Raw genomic sequence first — 21,026 nt, 5'->3', positions numbered from 1 at the left:
AGAGGTGTGGGACAACATTCCACAGGCCACAATCAACAGCCTGATCAACTTTATGGAGATGTGCAGCGCTGCACGAGGCAAATGGTGGTCACACCAGATACTGATTGGTTCTCTGAGCCACGCCCCTACTTTTTTCCCAGTCATGTGACATCCATAGATTAGAGTTTACGAATATATTTCAAGTGACTGATTTCCTTATATGAACTGTAACTCTAAAATATTTTGAATTAGAGCTATGCCTGCTTTTTTTGTTGAAATTCCACACAGCAGAACCAGAGACTGAGCCAAACATCCAGCGTTATTAGCCACTGCCATTATGTAAATAGATACCTTGTATCATCTAACCAAACATCAAGCTACTATTTACAACTATAGTAGAACATTTTACAGCCATAACTACTGATTTTCCGAAACATTGCAGCATGTTCGCGCTACAATTGATATTGTTACTGCGCCGAGCACGCCGCTCGTTGGTAAATGATCTAATACGTCTTCATCTGGAAACAACAGTCCTGTAATCTGCCATAAGGTGCTCTATTGAAACTAACAAGATTTAAGACCTGACATTAATATCATGAAAAAAACAAGGAGCCCATTTTAAAACAGCTTCCACTTTTCAGCAAAACAGAGAAATAAGATCCGGTCGGTCAAACAGGAAGTGAGGAGATACTGATGGCGCCCGACTAGAATGGAGGAGCAATTATCGCGTACAACTTCTTATACAGTTTTGTCGTGTCTACTAAGTCATAAACAAATTCAACTCGCAATACACAGTAAGTAAAAATCTCAAGGAATCTCGTGTTATATAGATACATTAATAAAATTTTCTTCAGGGACGGACGTTGGACGGTCTGTTTTTTTTTTTACTGAGGCCCTCGAGGTCCCTCCGCCTTAGTAGGTTTTAGAATGCCTGAATGCAAAAACGTGGGCTCGCAGAGCAGGCAGGAGAGAGGGCAGCTCGGCCTGTTGAAATCCATAAAGACGGGTCGTTGCTAGCTCACACGCTGAACTTAAGTTGTGTTTAGTTAGAGTTGTCAACATATAAAAATAAACAATAAGGATTGTTTGCGCTATTATTTCAACCACGAAGTATATAACTATGCCACTGACCTTGTTGCATGTTGATGTGCAACCTCACGTCAGCAGGTTTATTAGCAGGATCTGAACGGCTGGTCCGAGAGCCTTGTTGTCTTCCAAGAAAAACTACTATAACTAGCTTAGCTACTAGATAGTATATTTGCCTCTAAAGGTCGCCAATGTGCTGTCTAAGCGCAAAGAAGAGGGAAACCACGTCCAGCGCAATTAACATGTACAGTTAGCGATGAAGCTAGCAAGCTCTCCAATACAGTGTTCCATCTAGTGTCAATAATATCTACCAACACACTGACTTCTCTAATGAACCTCAGAAATGCTACTCTGCAGAAACTCCTTAACTTATTTGCAATAATCTGTAATTCAAACAATCAATATCCAATAAAAGGTACACACATTTTGTGTAAAAGCACACTAATGAAATAGTATGAAAGTTAAACTGGTATCCATCATCATGTCTCAGTCTCAATAATGTCTCTGTAGTGTGGCGCAGCAGTCTAATGCATTGCATTTTAGTGCTAGAGGCATCACTACAGACCCTGGTTCGATTCCAGGCTGTAACACAACCGGCCGTGATTGGGAGTCCCACGGGGCGGTGCACAATTGGCCCAGCGTTGTGTAGGTTAGGGTTTGGCTGGGGTAGGCCATTAGAGCACAGATGTCTCAAGGGTTAGAACATAATGTTGACAATACCAAGGTTGTGGGTTTGATTCCCTCACACTGAACATGTGCCACTCATAAGTCCTGTGTGTCTCAGTTGGTAAAGCATGGTGTTTGCAATGCCAGGGTTGTGGCCTTGATTCCCCACTGGGGACCGGTATGAAAATGTACATACTCACTACTGTATGTTGCTCTGGATAAGAGCGTCTACTAATTTACTAAAACAAAAATATTTTTTTTGGGGGGAGGATGCAGTTCTATTCTTAAAGCTTAATGACCATATTATTTTCTATGCTAGATGGAAGGGGAGATAGAGGTGGAGAGCAGCAGTGATGTGGGTCCATCGGGGTCCGGGATGGAGGAGCCGTCGGAGAGTGGTATGGGCATGGAGTCCTCAGAGGCCATGTCTGCAGACAGCAGCGACGCAGCGGCGCCACATGCCTCACGCCACCACAGTCAGCACCGCCATGGGCACGGTCACCATGGCCAGGCCCCAGAGTCAGACTGCCATGTGGGACAAAGCTCAGAGGGTATCCCGGTAAGAACAACACCACTATGTGAACTGTTCAGAATCCTCAAACTTTATTGCTATTAAACATCAAATCAAATTGTATTCGTTACATGTACATGCTTGGTAAACAACGGGTGTGGACTAACAGGGAAATGCTTACTTACGGGCCCTTCCCAACAATGCAGAGTGAAAGGAAATAGAGAAATAATAGAAAAATAAAACATGTAATAATTGATACACAACGTGTAACTATAACTTGGCTATATACACAGGGTACCAGTACAGAGTGGATGTGCAGGGATATGAGGTAAATGAGGTACATATAACTAGGAATACATTGACAGATAGTAAACAGTAGCAGCAGCGTATGTGATGAGTCACAAAAAGTTTGTGCAAAAAGGGTCAATGCAGATAGTTAACCAAATAGCTAACCTAACAACTATTAGCAGTCTGATGGCTTGGGGGTAGAAGCTGTTCAGGGTCCTGTTGGTTCCAGACTTGGAACCAACAGGACCAGACTTGCGGAGTCTGGAGTTCCAGACTTGCGGAGAAAACAGTCTATGACTTGGCTGAAGTCTGCAACAATTTTTAGGGCCTTCCTCTGACACCGCCAGGTATAGAGGTCCTGGATGGCAGGAAGCTCGGCCCTAGTGATGTACTGGGCCATTCGCACTACCCTCTGTAGCGCCTCGCGGTCTGATGCCGAGCAGCTGCCAAACCAGGAGGTGATGCAAACAGTCAGGATGCTCTCACTGGTGCAGCTGTAGAACGTTTTGAGTATCTGAGGACACATGCCAAATCTTTTCATCCTCCTGAGGGGGAATAGGCTTTGTTGTGCTTTTTTCACAACTGTGTTGGTGTGTTTGGACCATGATAGATCCTACAAGAGATACAAACATTTCATCTGTAATGGTAATACAAGGGAAGCCTGTGTGTTTGCAATGATAATCATAATACATTTTAATAAAGCGCTTTTCAAGAATCCAAAGACTGTTCAGTGTTTGAATGGCTCGGTCTCTGGTAATATGTTTCAGTTAGTGTCAATCTCCTCTCACGCGTGTTTCTGTGTTTCCAGGCGTTCTTACCAGAGACCAGCTCCAGTACAGACGTCACCCACCACAGAGCCACCGTCCACCTCCCAGACTCGTCCTCTGTGGCCCAGTCCACCAGCGTCTCCACCGTAACCCAGTCCATCCTGGTGTCCGGGTCGGCCCAGGTGAGCATCTCTAATATTCAAGAGCACCCTGGTTGACCCCCATAGCCAGCCTAGGTACCGGACCGGCCTAGCTACCGTACTAGCTACCGGCCGTACTAGCTACCGGCCGTACCGGCCGGCCTAGCTACCGGCGTACTAGCTACCGGCCGTATTAGCTACCGGCCGTACTAGCTACCGGCCGTACTAGCTACCGGCTACCGGCCGTACTAGCTACCGGCCGTACTAGCTACCGGCCGTACTAGCTACCGGCCGTATTAGCTACCGGCCGTATTAGCTACCGGCCGTACTAGCTACCGGCCGTACTAGCTACCGGCCGTGTTAGCTACCGGCCGTACTAGCTACCGGCCGTACTTGACAGGCAACAGGTGGCAGCCCACGCCGGTCAACAGGCAGAGCTAACTGAGCTAGAGATAATATTTAACACCGCTTACTGCATTGCCAAAGGCGACGGCTTTTACCAAATTCAGACCCATGTTACTTACCCAGAAAAATTATGAATTACAAATCAACCCCAACATATGGAAACGAGTTGTCTTCCGTTGAACATTATCGGCACCATAGAGGACACTATCCGGGAAGAGGGTTAGTGCTATCCGGGATCATTGGGATGTCCCTACTCTAACCATAAATGCAAGTCGTTTTGTGATGCATTCTACATCAAAGCTAACAACTGATGACAATTTTAAGAATAATAGGGACAGTCATTTGCAGTTAAAAAATATATATATTTTCTGTGCTCCTTACTTTTTAAGTGTAGTATTACACTCATATTACATATTATTACACTCTCACTTGTCTTTTCTTCTTTCTTCTTCCTAACATTGATTTGGCTAATAGTTGTGTTGAATGTCACTGACGAAGTTGCTTTGGTATAAAATAAAGTGTCTGCTCAACGGCACACCGTATACTGTGTTACAGGTGACAGTCCACTCCAGTGCAGCGGTGTCAGACTGCGGGGGCATGATGGTGTCAGACTGCACAGCCTCTACCTCCTCAGACCTGGGATCAGCCATAGACAAGATCATAGAGTCCACCATCGGACCCGACATCATGAACGGTGAGGGAATGACAACCTTTGCCCCCCCCCCCCAACGAAGGAAATTTTATTCCTAGTAATCATGAAAATGTATAGAACAATAGACACAAACGTAACAAACAATGTGAGTAGAAATACACCATTCAGGTCAATTAATTAATTTTTTAAAGGACTTGAGTTGGTGTGATTCCTTTGTGGAGAACTGACCACACACTGTAACCTGTCCATCACAGCCAATATCTATGTATCACTGTTCTCCAGGATGTATAGCAGTGACCAGTGCAGAGGACGGAGCTGCAGAGACCAGTGAGGGGCAGTATTTGATACTACAAGGACCAGACGATGGTGAGCTTTTCTCTGAGGACTCTTTGGTATCGACTGTACCTGTTAGGTCTTCCAAGTAGCACACTATATTGCTTTCAGTGGTTTAGAGCATGTGGTTCCCAAACGGGTTTAGAGCATGTGGTTCCCAAACGGGTTTAGAGCATGTGGTTCCCAAACGGGTTTAGAGCATGTGGTTCCCAAACGGGTTTAGAGCATGTGGTTCCCAAACGGGTTTAGAGCGTGCGGTTCCCAAACGGGTTTAGAGCGTGCGGTTCCCAAACCACTGTGGCATCAGGGGGGGGGGGGGGGTTGCAGGCGAAATTGGGTAGTGCATCATAATTTTAACTTGTCAGAAATGTCTACATCAACTAGCCCATGTCAACTAACATTTTTGAGCTAGGTTTTTTTGCCCATAGATTTTGTTATAATGTTTTGAGTAACTCAAGTATCACATGAACACATAATACATGGCAAAATGTGTATATTACAGGAAATATGTTTTAAAACGGCAACATTTTATCTGCACCCCATGACAAATTTGTAGAATTGAAAGAAATTAGATTTAAACCTGATACATTTTCTCTCCGCCAACAAGAAGGGTAAACAGTTTGTGTCATGAACAGTGCTTGTGCCCATACAAATAGACGTGGAGCGTGCAGGGAGGGGGCGCAGGATGTTCCCCAATGCTGGAATGGAGGGGGTCTGAGTGCAATATGTTTTGGAAACTCTTATTTAGAGAACCAATGTTTCAGCAGCCAGTACGTTGTACATAGGAAAGTACATTTGTTGTTTCTTGGGAACACAACATGCCTGTCTCTTTCCAGGGGCCCCTATGGTAGCCCACATGTCGTCATCGGCTCTGTCCAGCCATCACCGCATCGCCATCGAGGCTCTGGGAGAGGGTCCTACCTCCACCTGCCACGACCAGGGGGACATGCAGGGTATGAAATATGCAACTTATGCCAGTGTTTGGTCATTGTAATGTTGTTGTTTTTTTTTATGAAAGAAAAAGCTTCATAAAGATTTCAAGTGAGTGCTGTCCCTTAACTGATTGATATGTTTATGACATGCAAGATAACCTGGATCCAGACCAGCCCTCTGGGAGTCACTCTCACTCCGGCCACTACCCAGACCATGAGGACCAGGACAACCAGCCACAGCACTCCCACGCGTCCCAGTACATGGAGTGTAGCGGTGGAGATGCGGACGGACCTGATCAGGTATGAGGGACAGACTCAGTTGAGGTTGTATTGTATTTTTTATTTTATTTTTAGCTTTGGTCTTTTTAAATCATTGATTTTATTGGGATTTTACACATTTTGTTTTATGTTCTGTTTTTGACGCTTGTTTTATCTTGTTTTATCTTCGTCACCTTTATGGCTTCTCTGTTTTTTGGGGGGATGAGGGTGGTATCTGTCATTCCATTGTTTTATGGTGGAGTGTGTTGCGACTTTTAAATGCATTTTAAATAAAGTCTAATTTTGTTTTAACCAGACTGGAGAGTCCTCCTCCTCGTATGTAGACGATGAAGAACCCGACCAGACACGTTCCTCCCGCTCCCTTGTCCGGTCCCGTTTCCCTGAGTACGGTATAGTCGACAACTCTGGCCAGGACCTAAGGGGGTACGTGGAGTGTAGTGGTAGCGGTGCCACCGAATCCAACCCCTCGTCCCCTGCCCGCCTACGACACACCCACTATATGGTGGACTGCAGCGCGGGGACGGGGGCGTACCTGGAGTGTGCCGGGGACGAGGAAGAGGATTCAATTCAGCACCACTCTCGGAGCCACATCGACAGCAGCAGCAGTGCTACCCATTCCCAGAGTCACCAAACTATGTCTAACCATTACCAGAGTCACCAAACTATGTCTAACCACTCCCAGAGTCACCAAACTATGTCTAACCACTCCCAGAGTCACCAAACCCTGCGGCAGTATGTGGAGTCCGGGGCTGCGGTTGCAGATTCAGAGCAGCCCGGTTGTTCCAACTCCCACTCTCAGAGTCACCAAACCCTGCGGCAATATATGGAGTCTGGGGCTGCAGATTCGGAACAGCCACGATGTTACCAATACCAGGCTGAGGAAGGGCAAGGAGAGGACCCAGACCAGAACCAGGACCCAGACCAGCCACAGCACTCTGACCAGCAGCAGCCTCAGCACTCCCACTACATGGAAACCACCAGCAGCAGCACTGGCCCAGAAGGCGAGGGTTCCACCACAGACCACCACCACCCCCAGACAGACGCCGCAGACTCGGGCTCAGCAGATCATCCAGAGGCTATGGAGTGTTCTGAGAGCCAGCCTGGCCCTTACATCAGTAGCAGTGGAACCTACTCCTACCACCCGGAGCCTGAGATGGAAGAGGCCCCTGAACCTACATGGTCCCCCAGTTTGGAGAGGCCTTCGAGGGGAGAGGAGGAGGAGGAGGAGGAGGGCGGCGTGGTGGGGGGGTCTGGGGCTCCAGTCGTGGAGGAGGGGGCTGGGAGCGGACCAGGGCTCGCCGTCCCCCACACCATGGCTGAACTGGAGGAGATGATGGAGGTGGTGATTGTTCAGCAGTTTAAGTGCAAGATGTGTCCATACAAGAGTGTCTCCAAAGACACCCTCATCAACCACATGAGAGACAGGCACTTCAAACCCACAGGTACAGTAGCCCCATCCCATCTAGAGAGAACTGAGAGACAGGCACTTCAAACCCACAGGTACAGTAGCCCCATCCCATCTAGAGAGAACTGAGAGACAGGCATTTCAAACCCACAGGTACAGTAGCCCTATGACACCAAGAGAGAGCTGAGAGACAGAAACTAAATGAATTTGAATCAAACTTTATTGATCCTCAGCCTAATTAATTAGAATGAACCTTTTATTTATCCCCAGCTGAATTAATTGGAATTAAACGTTATTGATCGCCGAGGGAGAAAAAAAATAGACTAATACAACCCTTTATCATTTATCGAACAAGCGCTCTGCCAAGTGGAAGTTTGATTTGATTAGCTGATTGATGGTGTTTGTGTTACTTCCAGGTGGCCCCCCTCCTAAGAAGCGTGGTCGTGGTCGGCCCCGGCGTAGTGATACGTTGGCCCGTCAGCAGGCTGAGGTGAAACCAGAGCCCCAGCCAGAGGAGCCAGAGGACGATGACATCGTAGACGCTGGGGCCATCGATGACCCTGAAGGTACAGTCCGTGGAGATCCCTGTCATTTTAGATCAATTATTGTACTTTACAGAAATGCATTGTCACTAGGCAAAAGCAGATAGTTACTCACTCACTCACTCACTGATACACTGTCATCACTTGCTCATCAACTATAGCTGTTGCTGTGACCATATTACTGCCACACCGGCAGTCATGAGTCATGCCTGCAGTAAAATTGGTAATATCTTCTTATGCACTATGGACAGTCAAAAGTTTGGACACAACTACTCATTCAAGGGATTTCTTTATTTGTTTTACTATTTTCAATATTGTAGAATAATAGTGAAGACATCAAAACGATGAAATAACACATATGGAATCATGTAATAACCGAAAAAGTGTTAAAAAATATATTTTATATTTGAGATTCTTCAAAGTAGCCACCCTTTGCCTTGATGACAGCTTTGCACACTCTTGGCATTCTCTCAACCAGCTTCATGAGGTGATTCCCAGATATCTTTGGTACATTGGTCTAGCCTGAATTAAACAAATTCAGAGGTAGCCTACAATTATAGTTAATCTGTATTTGAGTTTGAATAGCCTAGTAAGAGGTTATTCTTTTAAATATTTTCAGAATTAAGAGGCTGACACTGTATTCTGTAGCTAAAGGTAATGTATCTCACCACTGTGCTCTCGAGTGGTGCAGCGGTCTAAGGCACTGCATCTCAGTGCTAGAGGCGTCACTACAGACCCTGGTTTGATTCCAGGCTCTATTGCAACCGGCCGTGATTAGGAGTCCCATAGGGCGGCGCACAATTGGCCCAGTGTCGTCCGGGTTTGGCTGGTTTCCCAAATTAAGCACTGGATAGCTGCAGGAACAGGTTGGAGAGCCCATGGCTTGCAGGGTTTGGGCAGAATATCACCTGTTGTGTTGCCTACCAGACATGAGTGGAAAAACATACTGGCAGAGAAGTGGCTACAATTCCATTGCTTACAGGTGACATGTATTTTTGCTCCTTCCCCTGTTCCTTCCCATTTGATAACGGGCCATTCTAAATCCAAACTAATTCTACATATTAGTAAAGACCAGATTACATTGAGAATAGTCTGATGAGAGAACAGCGTATGCAGCCTGAGGAAAGGAACAGAGCACAAGCTTCTTTTTTTTTGAGACTTTCTCAATTCATTAACTGCCTTTGGTCACATCTTGCAGCCCATATATGTGTTTATTTCTAAGACATTTATTTCTAAAGTTGCCAAATAACTCCAAATCTATCTTATAAGACCTGTTTCAAATGATCACTTTAATGCTCAACGTAGCCAGTTCATATGCACACTCACTCCGGGATGGGGATAATATATCCTTTCCATTTTATTAAGCTAAGTTCAATTATATTCTTCTTTATTCTAAAATAATGAAAGTAATACGCATATCTAGTCTTCTAATTGAACAAGTCTACAGCCTATATCATAAGGCATAGACAGATAACATACAGTAGGCCAACTCTCATATTCTGTTCTCCAGGAAAAATAAAAATATTCATATCATGTTTCTTTAGACCTGCTTAAAATAAAAAATAAAATGGATTTATTGTGATGGTGTATTTAGATTTATTAGACTTTTTTTAAATGTAGATGTTCCAAAGGTTCACATCAGTGGCTTGTAGCCAATGAGGAGGCCTGAATATGCTAAACGTGTTTATGCTAATTAGCTGTCAATTACCGTGAGAACGGCAGGCTTTTCCATAACAATAACTGGCTGGAAAGAAAAAAATGTATGACCGCCACTAGCAGTCGATTTGGGATTTACACACTCACTCTCTTCCCCCTCCCCAGAGGACAGTGACTATAACCCAGCAGATGAGGACTGTAGGGGCAGACAGCCTGCTCTCCTGCGACAACCTGTCCCCCCTCCCTGCTCCTCCTCCTCCTCCACAGACCGCCCCAGACGCAGGGTGGGACGACCCAGGAAGTTCACCTACACAGAGGGCAGCTACAACGGCAAGGGTGGGTATCCTATACTGCACAAATACTCATGCCATGCACCATCTCTGTTTTTCTGAATAATCTGTCCATTGTAATATGAAGGCTTTCCAACTGAAAAGCTGATGGGGAAACCAACTGCAGGAAGAGAATGCCATTTTGTCTTTCATTTGAATGATCTTATTCAATAGGTTTGCTATCAGGGCATGAACTTTTTGTTTTGGATGTATGCAGAAGCAGACGGGACGTCAAAGCCTAAGGGGAGTGTGGATCCTCAAGGCTCGGAGGAGGCCAGTTCCTCAGGCCTGGGAAACGGCCCAGGTCCCTTGGCCAATGGAAACACAGCGGAAGCCGGCATCAGCCAATCGGACTCTGAGAACAAAGACCCGTCGTCCAATGGGAGGCCAGAAGAGCTTTTCCCAAGGAAACGGGGTCGACCCTCCAAGCGGTTCATCAGAAAGAAATACAAGAAGTACATGAACCGCAAGTAAGACTCAGTTTCATATTATTACTGACACCTGGAGCGGCCTTTCTCACTGAGTTCTGTCAACAGCTATATACCCAACTGTACTGGAAGTGAGCTGGCAAAAATATGTTGTATTTTCAAATGGTCCTTTCCAGCAGATGTGATGAATGTAACCAGGCCATGCAGTGCAGGTAGCTCAGCATTTCTCAGTAGTGTGAAAAAGGTATAGAATTCTGTAACTGATCTGTAGGAAGAGCTCTCGCAACCAAACCTTGACTACCTCACCCCTGCAGCCTCTCGATTGGTATTATAAGCTTGTCAGTCTTCTCTGCGTCAGCCAGAGATGTAAAATACTGTGTGAGCTATGAAGCTTTTAGGACCCTCTTCCCCGTCTGTTCTGTTAGGTACTGTAAGTCTCTGAAGCCACTCCTAAGGCCTCACAGTTGTTGGATCTGCGGCTCTCGCTTCCTGTCCCAGGAGGACCTGAGGTTCCACGTTGACTCTCACCAAGGAAACGACCCAGAGTGCTTCAAATGCCTGCAGTGTAACTACCGCTGCAAACGATGGTCCTCGCTTAAGGTGAGTGGGCCGGGGCGTACAGTCCAGTCAGCCGGTCAGACAGTCAGTCAATTGTACAATGCCTAGTGAAAGTCTACACACCCCTTGTACAGTTGTCATATTTTGCTGCCATAAAATGTTCTAATACCCATTGCTCGTGTTTCTTGGCCCAGGCAAGTCTCTTCTTCTTATAAAAAGGAACTCAATTGTTGTTGTTTTTATACCCTACAGATCTACACAACCTGGTCCATATTTTCAAAGTGAAAGAAAAATATATATATATTTCAATTATTATAATTGTTTAAGCAATTTTTTTTGTAACAAATTAGAAGCACCTTTGGTAACAAATTCTTGCTGTAAGTCATTTTGAATAATATTCGACCAACTCTGCACAACTCTTAGGGCAACATATATTCATTGTTTTTGTCAAAATCACTCAAGCACAGTGCATTTGTTTGGGAATCATTGATGGACAACAATATTCAAATCTTGTTTATGATTTTCAAGCAGATTTAAGTCAGGACCGATACTGGACCATTCAGGAACACTCCACACCTCTTGGAAAGCCATTCTGGTGTGTCTTTGGCATTACAATGTGTATAATTGTCCCACTGAGAAATAAACTCTATCCCAGGGTTTGGTTTTCAAAAGACTTTTTACCTGGGTTTTTGCTCCTTTCATATTTATTTTCATCCTGATAAACTCCCCAGAACCTGTCAGTAACAAACATACCCATAACATGATGCTGCCACCACATTACATGGAAATACAGAGGGTTTCACTCTGTGATGTGTTAAGATTGGATTTATTTTAAGCCTTGTTGTCTTGCAATATTGTTGCTAACATAATTCAATTTTTTTTTAAATTTGATGCATGCTTCCTTTTTTTCACAGGAACTTGGTATTTCCTGTCCTGTACTTCCTGTATATATCCATCTTAGTTTTACTCGTTATTGTTATTCCTCGTATCACTATTTTAAAAAATTAATAAGATGTTTGTATCTTTATATTATTCTTAATTCATATCAATGACCTTGCTGCTGTGTCTTCCACCATACCTCCCATTCTCTTTGCTGATGAAAACCAATTTGATTTTATCACACAATTTTTATTCACTAAAAATGTTCTGAATACTTCCAGATAAACAAATGATCTTTTAAATGTAAAAAAAAATCGAACTTTATTGTTTTCACTAGTAAGAATAATAAATATTGTATAATATATATTTTTTTAAAGCCAGAATCTTAAAAGTTGGGAATGAAATGGAACTTGTCAAATCCACTAGATTCCTCTGAGTTCTAAGTGAGATCATAATCAATGTGTCTGCAGCAAAGTGAGGAAATCTGTTTTGTATCATCTGAAAGATTAGTGGTTTGGTTCATCAGCCTTGTTTCTTAAGTCTATACTAGAGCTTCTTTTACCCATCCCACATTTACTGTAATATTGTCTGGGCCAGAACATATGCCTTCTACTCATCGTACAAAATACATTTGTAAGATGAGCCACCTCCTCTAATTACCTGGCTCCATCTGCACCTTTGTTTAAGAAACTCAATATCTTGTCTATTTACGACATTAATGTACGTCAATTATGCACTTTCCTCTACGAATATTCATACCTCCCAGTCAGTTTATCTAAACCCTTCAATGGATGCTTCCAGGTTAACACAAGACACTGCGATAACCTTCACCCTCCCCACTGCCACACCTTACATAGTCAATTCTCTATCAAATACAGAGGAACCATATTCTGGAATTCTTATCTTCTTATTTTTACATTTGCCAAAACATCATCATCCCTCAAAAACCCAGAGACAACTGGGGGTCAGCCTGATGTACCAAACTACTCAGTAATCTCCTCCATGAAGACTGGGGGTCAGCCTGATGAACCAAACTACTCAGTAATCTCCTCCATTAAAACTGGGGGTCAGCCTGATGAACCAAACTACTCAGTAATCTCCATGAAGACTGGGGGTCAGCCTGATATACCAAACTACTCAGTAATCTCCTCCATGAAGACTGGGGGTCAGCCTGATGAACCAAACTACTCAGTAATCTCCATGAAGACTGGGGGTCAGCCTGATATACCAAACTACTCAGTAATCTCCTCCATGAAGACTGGGGGTCAGCCTGATGAACCAAACTACTCAGTAATGTCCTCCATGGAGACTGGGGGTCAGCCTGATGTACCAAACTACTCAGTAATCTCCATGGAGACTGGGGATCAGCCTGATGAACCAAACTACTCAGTAATCTCCATGGAGACTGGGGGTCAGCCTGATGTACCAAACTACTCAGTAATCTCCTCCATGAAGACTGGGGGTCAGCCTGATGAACCAAACTACTCAGTAATCTCTAACTCTCACACACTCGCATGCGCACACACACACATTTAAACAAAATAAATATAGTTTTTTCTCCTGTGATTACTGATCATCAACTCCTTTATATATTTTATAGTTAGTAGGTTTCCTCTGTTTTCTTTTTGTACCTATGGATTGTAATATAGTTTTGTGGTGTAGTTTTCATATAAGCCCTTGGGCTTCTAACCTGCACACTTGTTTTTTTTTTGTTTATTTGAAGTTGTTTTTTTATCTGTATTGTTGTCTATCACCTTGTTTTCTTTGGTGCAAACAAATAAATGTTATGGATATGTAATGTGGAAGCAACATCATGTTATGGGTATGCTTGTCACCGGCAGGGATTGGGGAGTTTGTCAGGATCAAAATAAATATGAAAGGAGCAAAGTCCATGGAAATAGTTATACCAACAAACAAACAAATATATGTGGGACAATTACACATGTTAATGACAAAGACACAGCAGAATGTATTTCCAGGAGGTGTGGAGTGTTCCAGGAGTGTTCCAGGAGGTGTGGAGTGTTCCAGGGGTGTTCCAGGGGAATACAGTCTCTCCTTACTTTAAATCCGTTTGAAAATCAGACACAGTTTGAATATTGCTGTCCATGAATGATTTGAAAAATTAAATGGCTGCCAAACGTGCTACCACCAAGTATTACCTCTGGGGTGTGAAGACATATGCCAGGGATCATCAACTATATTCAGCCACAGGTCAATACATTTTGTGTGGGGGTGGTAATCCCTTAGATTATATTTTCTGTGCAAGGGGCGTGTAGACTTTCACTAGGCACTGTACAGCTGACTCATTCATTGACTGACTGGATTACTGAATAACTGACTGGATTACTGAATAACTGACTGGATTACTGACTGACTGGATTACTGAATAACTGATTGACTGACTGAATAACTGACTAAATGACTGGATTACTGACTGGATTACTGACTGACTGGATTACTGAATAACTGGATTACTGACTGGATTACTGACTGACTGGATTACTGACTGACTGACTGGATTACTGAATAACTGACTGACTGGATTACTGACTGACTGTACATAGCCCTCATTACAGCAGCAGGTCATTAGTCTTTATTGCAAAATAATTGAAGAAACAATCATTGAATCAGTCTTCAGTTGTTATCTTGTATCTCAGGCCTTGTCTGTTCACTGTACTTTCTGTAATAACCACAGTGGAATGGTAAGAGCCTGTTGTCTCTGCTGTGTTAACAGGAACACATGTTCAACCACCAGGGGAACAAGCCCTTTAAGTGTGAGGAGTGTGACTACAGCAGTGTGTATAAGAAGGATGTCATCAGACACTCTGCAATACACAACAAGGACAAGTATGTGTACACACACACACACACACACACACACACATCAGACACTCTGCAATACACAACAAGGACAAGTATGTGTACACACACACACACACACACACACACACACAGGATATCATCAGACACTCTGCAATACACAACAAGGACAAGTATGTGTACACACACACACACACACACACACACACACACACACACAGGATATCATCAGACACTCTGCAATACACAACAAGGACAAGTATGTGTACACACACACACACACACACACAGGATATCATCAGACACTCTGCAATACACAACAAGGACAAGAATGTACACACACACACACAGGATGTGATCAGGGTACTCCGCAGTACACAACCAGGACCAGTATGTTCTCTCCTGCCACCATGTGGGCCATTCCCCTGTGAGCTCAATACAACCGCCAGACCTACAGTACATTTACTGGTTTTTAAGATTTCAGATTGATCGACTTGATCTAAAAAAAAAAAAATACAGATCAATCAATCATCAACCGTAACTTATTTTTCTTCCTTTCACAGGAAAACAAAGTCTGAGTCAGTAAGTATCTCCCCCTTCTTAAATCTATGAATATTCAGTTACCAAATTAAGACTTTTCTATCCAGATCATCCCTTTATAAAAGAACCAACAATATCAGTATCCTATACGAAGTTTAAGTTTAGGCCTTTTTTATTAAGGAAGAAATGATCCAGACGGGCCAGAAGAGCAATTATTATCCAGTTGTAAAGACGGTAGACTGCTACTATCCAGCCCACGATGTAGTCCTATAACCTAGCTCACTATGGTGAGACACTGTTCCTCACCATGATGTAGTCCTATAACCTAGCTCACTATGGTGAGACACTGTTCCTCACCATGATGTAGTCCTATAACCTAGCTCACTATGGTGAGACACTGTTCCTCACCATGATGTAGTCCTATAACCTAGCTCACTACAGTGAAACAGACTGTTCCTCATCACGATGTAGTCCTATAACCTAGCTCACTATGGTGAGACACTGTTCCTCACCATGATGTAGTCCTATAACCTAGATCACTACAGTGAAACAGACTGTTGCTCATCACGATGTAGTCCTATAACCTAGCTCACTATGGTAAGACAGATTGTTCCTCACCAGACAGTCACTGTTCCTCATCATGATGTAGTCCTATAACCTAGCTCACTACGGTAAGACAGACTGTTCCTCACCATGATGTAGTCCTATAACCTAGCTCACTACTGTGAGACAGACTTCCTCACCAGACAGTCACTGTTCCTCATCATGATGTAGTCCTATAACCTAGCTCACTAAGGTGAGACACTGTTGCTCATCACGATGTAGTCCTATAACCTAGCTCCCTATGGTGAGACACTGTTCCTCATCATGATGTAGTCCTATAACCTAGCTCACTATGGTGAGACACTGTTCCTCATCATGATGTAGTCCTATAACCTAGCTCACTATGGTGAGACAGACTTCCTCACCAGACAGTCACTCTTCCTCACCATGATGTAGTCCTATAACCTAGCTCACTACGGTGAGACACTGTTCCTCATCATGATGTAGTCCTATAACCTAGCTCACTACGGTAAGACAGACTGTTGCTCACCATGATGTAGTCCTATAACCTAGCTCACTACAGTGAGACACTGTTCCTCACCAGACAGTTACTTCTACTTCAGGTGTGTGCCACACAGGCACCAACACACCTGTTCTGCTCCTCCACCAGAAATAATCATTAGAACAGATTTGCCATTGCTTGGACTTGCCAGGCTTTAAAAAACATATTTTGTCAGGATCTGTCTAGTTGCTGTAGCGATTTTGCGCTACAGCCCAACTGTCATTTTAGCTGAGAATGTTTTTTTTGGGGGTGGACCAATGGGGGCAATAGAATCTTATATCACAATATTTTTGGGGTACATAATCACGATAGGACAAAGGTTGACATCGCCCAACCCTACTAAGGTGTTGTCGTTCCCGTGTCCAGTGTGGTCTGTCTGACTCTCAGCTGATATCTAAGGTGTTGTCGTTCCCGTGTCCAGTGTGGTCTGTCTGACTCTCAGCTGATATCTAAGGTGTTGTCGTTCCCATGTCCAGTGTGGTCTGTCTGACTCTCAGCTGGTATCTAAGGTGTTGTCGTTCCCGTGTCCAGTGTGGTCTGTCTGACTCTCAGCAGGTATCTAAGGTGTTGTCGTTCCCGTGTCCAGTGTGCCACAGAGTCTACCCCATGCAGAAGAGACTCACTCAGCACATGAAGACACACAGTACCGAGAAACCACACATGTGTGACAAGGTAACAGCACTGAGACACACATACGCGTGCTCACACACACGTATGTACAAGAAAGTAATTAAATGAATACATCTTAATTAATTAATGAGGAGACCTGTGTATTATTGGAATGGTTAATCACTGTCACCATTAACCATTCCAATAATCCACTCAAATCAATCATTTTTTTCTAGTTACAATCTCAGGTTTTCATGTAAAATCTTTATAAATCTCTGTATGTGCTTTGACTTCAGTGTGGGAAGTCCTTCAAGAAGAGATATACGTTCAAGATGCATCTCCTCACACACATCCAGAGTGTTGACAACAGCAGGTCAGTACAGGATGTCGTGCCATTTTCATCGTGCCTCTTCGCGGAACATAGCACCTTAGCGGAACGTAGCACATTAGCGGAACATAGCACCTTAGCGGAACGTAATCCCTTAGCGGAACGTAGCCCCTTAGCGGACCGTAGCCCCTTAGCGGAACGTAGCCTCTTAGCGGAACGTAGCCTCTTAGCGGAACGTAGCCTCTTAGCGGAACGTAGCCCCTTAGCGGAACGTAGCCCCTTAGCGGAACGTAGCCCCTTAGCGGAACGTAGCCCTTTAGCGGAACGTAAACCTAGTCAGTCCTGTGAGGCCATGGTGGTGTTCAGTACACACTGGAGCAAAAACAATTTGCACCGTGAATGAAAAATCTACTTCGAATTCGCCCTGTTTCAAAACCTTTTTCTCCCTACCATACACGACACAGTCGACAGGTTTGGATTCAAGACCTGCGATCTAATGCATGTTTCTATTCCAGGTTCAAGTGTGAGTTCTGTGACTATGACTGTGACAACAAGAAGCTCTTGCTCAACCACCAGCTGTCCCACACCAACGACCGGCCCTTTAAATGTGACTACTGTAAATACTCCACCTCTAAAGAGGACTTCCTGGTCTCACACCTGGCCATCAAACACACAGGTGAGTCACCAGTGATTTGATGACAGTTGGCACAGTAGCTAGCCTAGAGGCTAGCGAGACGGAGCAGCAGTAGCTAGCCTAGAGGCTAGCGAGACGGAGCAGCAGTAGCTAGCCTAGAGGCTAGCGAGGCGGAGCAGCAGTAGCTAGCCTAGAGGCTAGCGAGGCGGAGCAGCAGTAGCTAGCCTAGAGGCTAGCGAGGCGGAGCAGCAGTAGCTAGCCTAGAGGCTAGCGAGGCGGAGCAGCAGTAGCTAGCCTAGAGGCTAGCGAGGCGGAGCAGTAGCCAAAAGGTTGCTGGTTCAAACCACGGGCCTAGTGTACAGTGGGAACTGAACTGCTGGTCTCTGATCTCCTGTCATTGTACCCTTGATTATGGCACTCAACCCCTTAATTGCTCTCTATCCAGGGGGCGCTGCACCGAGACTGACCCTGTGCCTCTCAGTGGCTAATGCGTGTTTCCGTGTGTAAAACATTTCTTCCTCCCAGGAGAGAAACCGTTCTCCTGTGAGATGTGCCACTTCATGACGAAGCACCGTAAGAACCTGCGTCTGCACGTCCAGTGTCGCCACCCGGAGGCGTTTGAGGAGTGGAGCGCTACGCACCCTGAGGAGCCCGTCAGACGGAGGAGGAGACCCTTCTTCACCCAGCAACAGATAGAGGAACTCAAACAGCAACACGACGACACACCGGGCCTACAGAACACTATAGTACGTCTGGAGAGCCTGGTCCCACATCTGTTAGGGTTGATTACAGGCATAGCCTGGTCCCACATCTGTTAGGGTTGATTAGATGCATAGCCTGGTCCCACATCTGTTAGGGTTGATTAGATGCATAGCCTGGTCCCACATCTGTTAGGGTTGATTACAGGCATAGCCTGGTCCCAGATCTGTTAGGATTGATTACAGGCATAGCCTGGTCCCAGATCTGTTAGGGTTGATTACAGGCATAGCCTGGTTCCAGATCTGTTAGGGTTGATTACAGGCATAGCCTGGTCCCAGATCTGTTAGGGTTGATTACAGGCATAGCCTGGTCCCAGATCTGTTAGGGTTGATTACAGGCATAGCCTGGTCCCAGATCTGTTAGGGTTGATTACAGGCATAGCCTGGTCCCAGATCTGTTAGGGTTGATTACAGGCATAGCCTGGTCCCAGATCTGTTAGGGTTGATTACAGGCATAGCCTGGTCCCAGATCTGTTAGGGTTGATTAGCCAAGGCCTATGATCCTGGTCATGATCTGTTATGGTTGATTAGATGAATGACCGTAGCAGTTGGAAAGACATCACAAACTGATCTGTAAATCTGTTAGGGTTGATTAGAGCTTCTCTTTGATTAGATGCTGGTCCCATCTGTTATGCTTTGGAATTAGATGCATGCCTGGTTCTGTTATAGAAAAGCTGCAGGCCTGGTCCCAGATCTGTTTTGATTACAGTGTTAGCTGGTCCCAGTGGATCCTGATACACTACAAGCCATGCCCAGATCTGTTAGGGTTGATTACAGGCATCAGTCTCCCAAGATGCAATGGGAAACACATAGCCTCATCTCCAGATCTGTTAGGGTCAGTGATTCCTGCCATACAAAAGGACAGACACAAATAACATGGAGGGAAAAATACATTTTTATGGCTCAATATAAATGTATTGTCTCAACAGAAATGGGTCAGTTGATCTTCTCCAAACACATTAAGAACACTTGCATATACTGTATAGTATATTGAGTGTGACTGAAACATGTCTGAGGCTCTCTCTCCATCTCCACAGCCAGAAACTCCGACCTGTCAGCCCAGAATGCTCTGGATCTGCTGTTGAATATGAGCAACGCCAGAGAGCTGGTGGGAAACTCACTGCAGGTACTGCCCAAAGCTTTGGTTTTACATCCTGACAAGGTTCTATCCTGCCCTCTATCTGACAATCCATGGTTAGTTGATCTAATCCGTAGCAGTTGGAAAGACATCACAAACTGGTTGTAAACAGGCTTGATCTTCTCATGGTTATTTCTATGCATTTAGAATTGATCTGTCTGCATGGTTAGTTGATCTATCTGCAGGTTAGTGATCTGTCCATGGTTAGCTGACAGTGGATCCTGATCCACAAGCCATAGACAATCATCCATGGTTAGATTGAAACACCACCATCATCCATGGTTAGTTGATTCTATCCATGGTTAGACATCTGTCCATGGTTAGGGAAAAATACTGTCCATGGTTATTGATCTGTCCATGGTTAGTTGATCTATCCATGGTTAGAACATTGACTGTATCCATGGTTGAGTGTGACTGATCCATGGTTGAGGCTTGATCTATCCCATGGTTAGAAACTTGACCTATCCATGGTTAATTGACTCTGGATCCATGCTGTTGAATTGATCTATCCATGGTTGGTGAAACTCATCCATGGTTAGTTGACATCCATGGTTAGGTTCTATCCATGGTTAGTTGACCTATCCATGGTTAGTTGATCTATCCATGGTTAGTTGATCTATCCATGGTTAGTTGATCTGTCCATGGTTAGTTGACCGATCCATGGTTAGTTGATCTATCCATGGTTAGTTGATCTATCCATGGTTAGTTGATCTGTCCATGGTTAGTTGATCTATCCATGGTTAGTTGATCTGTCCATGGTTAGTTGATCTGTCCATGGTTAGTTGATCTATCCATGGTTAGTTGATCTGTCCATGGTTAGTTGATCTGTCCATGGTTAGTTGATCTATCCATGGTTAGTTGATCTATCCATGGTTAGTTGACCTGTCCATGGTTAGTTGACCTGTCCATGGTTAGTTGACCTGTCCATGGTTAGTTGACCTGTCCATGGTTAGTTGACCGGTCCATGGTTAGTTGATCTATCCATGGTTAGTTGATCTATCCATGGTTAGTTGATCTATCCATGGTTAGTTGATCTATCCATGGTTGGTTGATGTATCCATGGTTAGTTGATCTGTCCATGGTTAGTTGATCTATCCATGGTTAGTTGATCTATCCATGGTTAGTTGATCTATCCATGGTTAGTTGACCTATCCATGGTTAGTTGATCTATCCATGGTTAGTTGATCTGTCCATGGTTAGTTGATCTGTCCATGGTTAGTTGATCTGTCCATGGTTAGTTGATCTGTCCATGGTTAGTT

The 21,026-nt window shown here is 44.4% G+C and overlaps 1 protein-coding gene across 1 annotated transcript in view; it reads left to right on the top strand.

Moving 5' to 3' along the window:
* The first annotated feature begins 669 nt into the window (after positions 1–669).
* LOC135503910 (zinc finger protein 335-like) overlaps positions 670–21,026 on the top strand; it is a 32,620-nt gene continuing 12,263 nt past the window's right edge. The window contains 21 exon segments of the mRNA XM_064922094.1: positions 670–773; positions 2,051–2,290; positions 3,339–3,479; positions 4,398–4,536; positions 4,777–4,860; positions 5,664–5,780; positions 5,914–6,059; positions 6,334–7,480; positions 7,860–8,009; positions 9,807–9,977; positions 10,188–10,440; positions 10,824–10,998; positions 14,570–14,682; positions 15,219–15,237; positions 16,832–16,972; positions 17,206–17,282; positions 17,753–17,913; positions 18,397–18,617; positions 19,345–19,398; positions 19,401–19,458; positions 19,667–19,755. Coding sequence (XP_064778166.1) covers positions 2,051–2,290; positions 3,339–3,479; positions 4,398–4,536; positions 4,777–4,860; positions 5,664–5,780; positions 5,914–6,059; positions 6,334–7,480; positions 7,860–8,009; positions 9,807–9,977; positions 10,188–10,440; positions 10,824–10,998; positions 14,570–14,682; positions 15,219–15,237; positions 16,832–16,972; positions 17,206–17,282; positions 17,753–17,913; positions 18,397–18,617; positions 19,345–19,398; positions 19,401–19,458; positions 19,667–19,755 — 3,696 coding nt within the window. The 5' untranslated portion in view covers positions 670–773.

The sequence above is a fragment of the Oncorhynchus masou genome, chromosome 18 (genome assembly GCF_036934945.1).
Source record: "Oncorhynchus masou masou isolate Uvic2021 chromosome 18, UVic_Omas_1.1, whole genome shotgun sequence".
NCBI lineage: Eukaryota > Metazoa > Chordata > Actinopteri > Salmoniformes > Salmonidae > Oncorhynchus > Oncorhynchus masou.
This window is presented reverse-complemented; position numbering and strand designations above follow the sequence as displayed.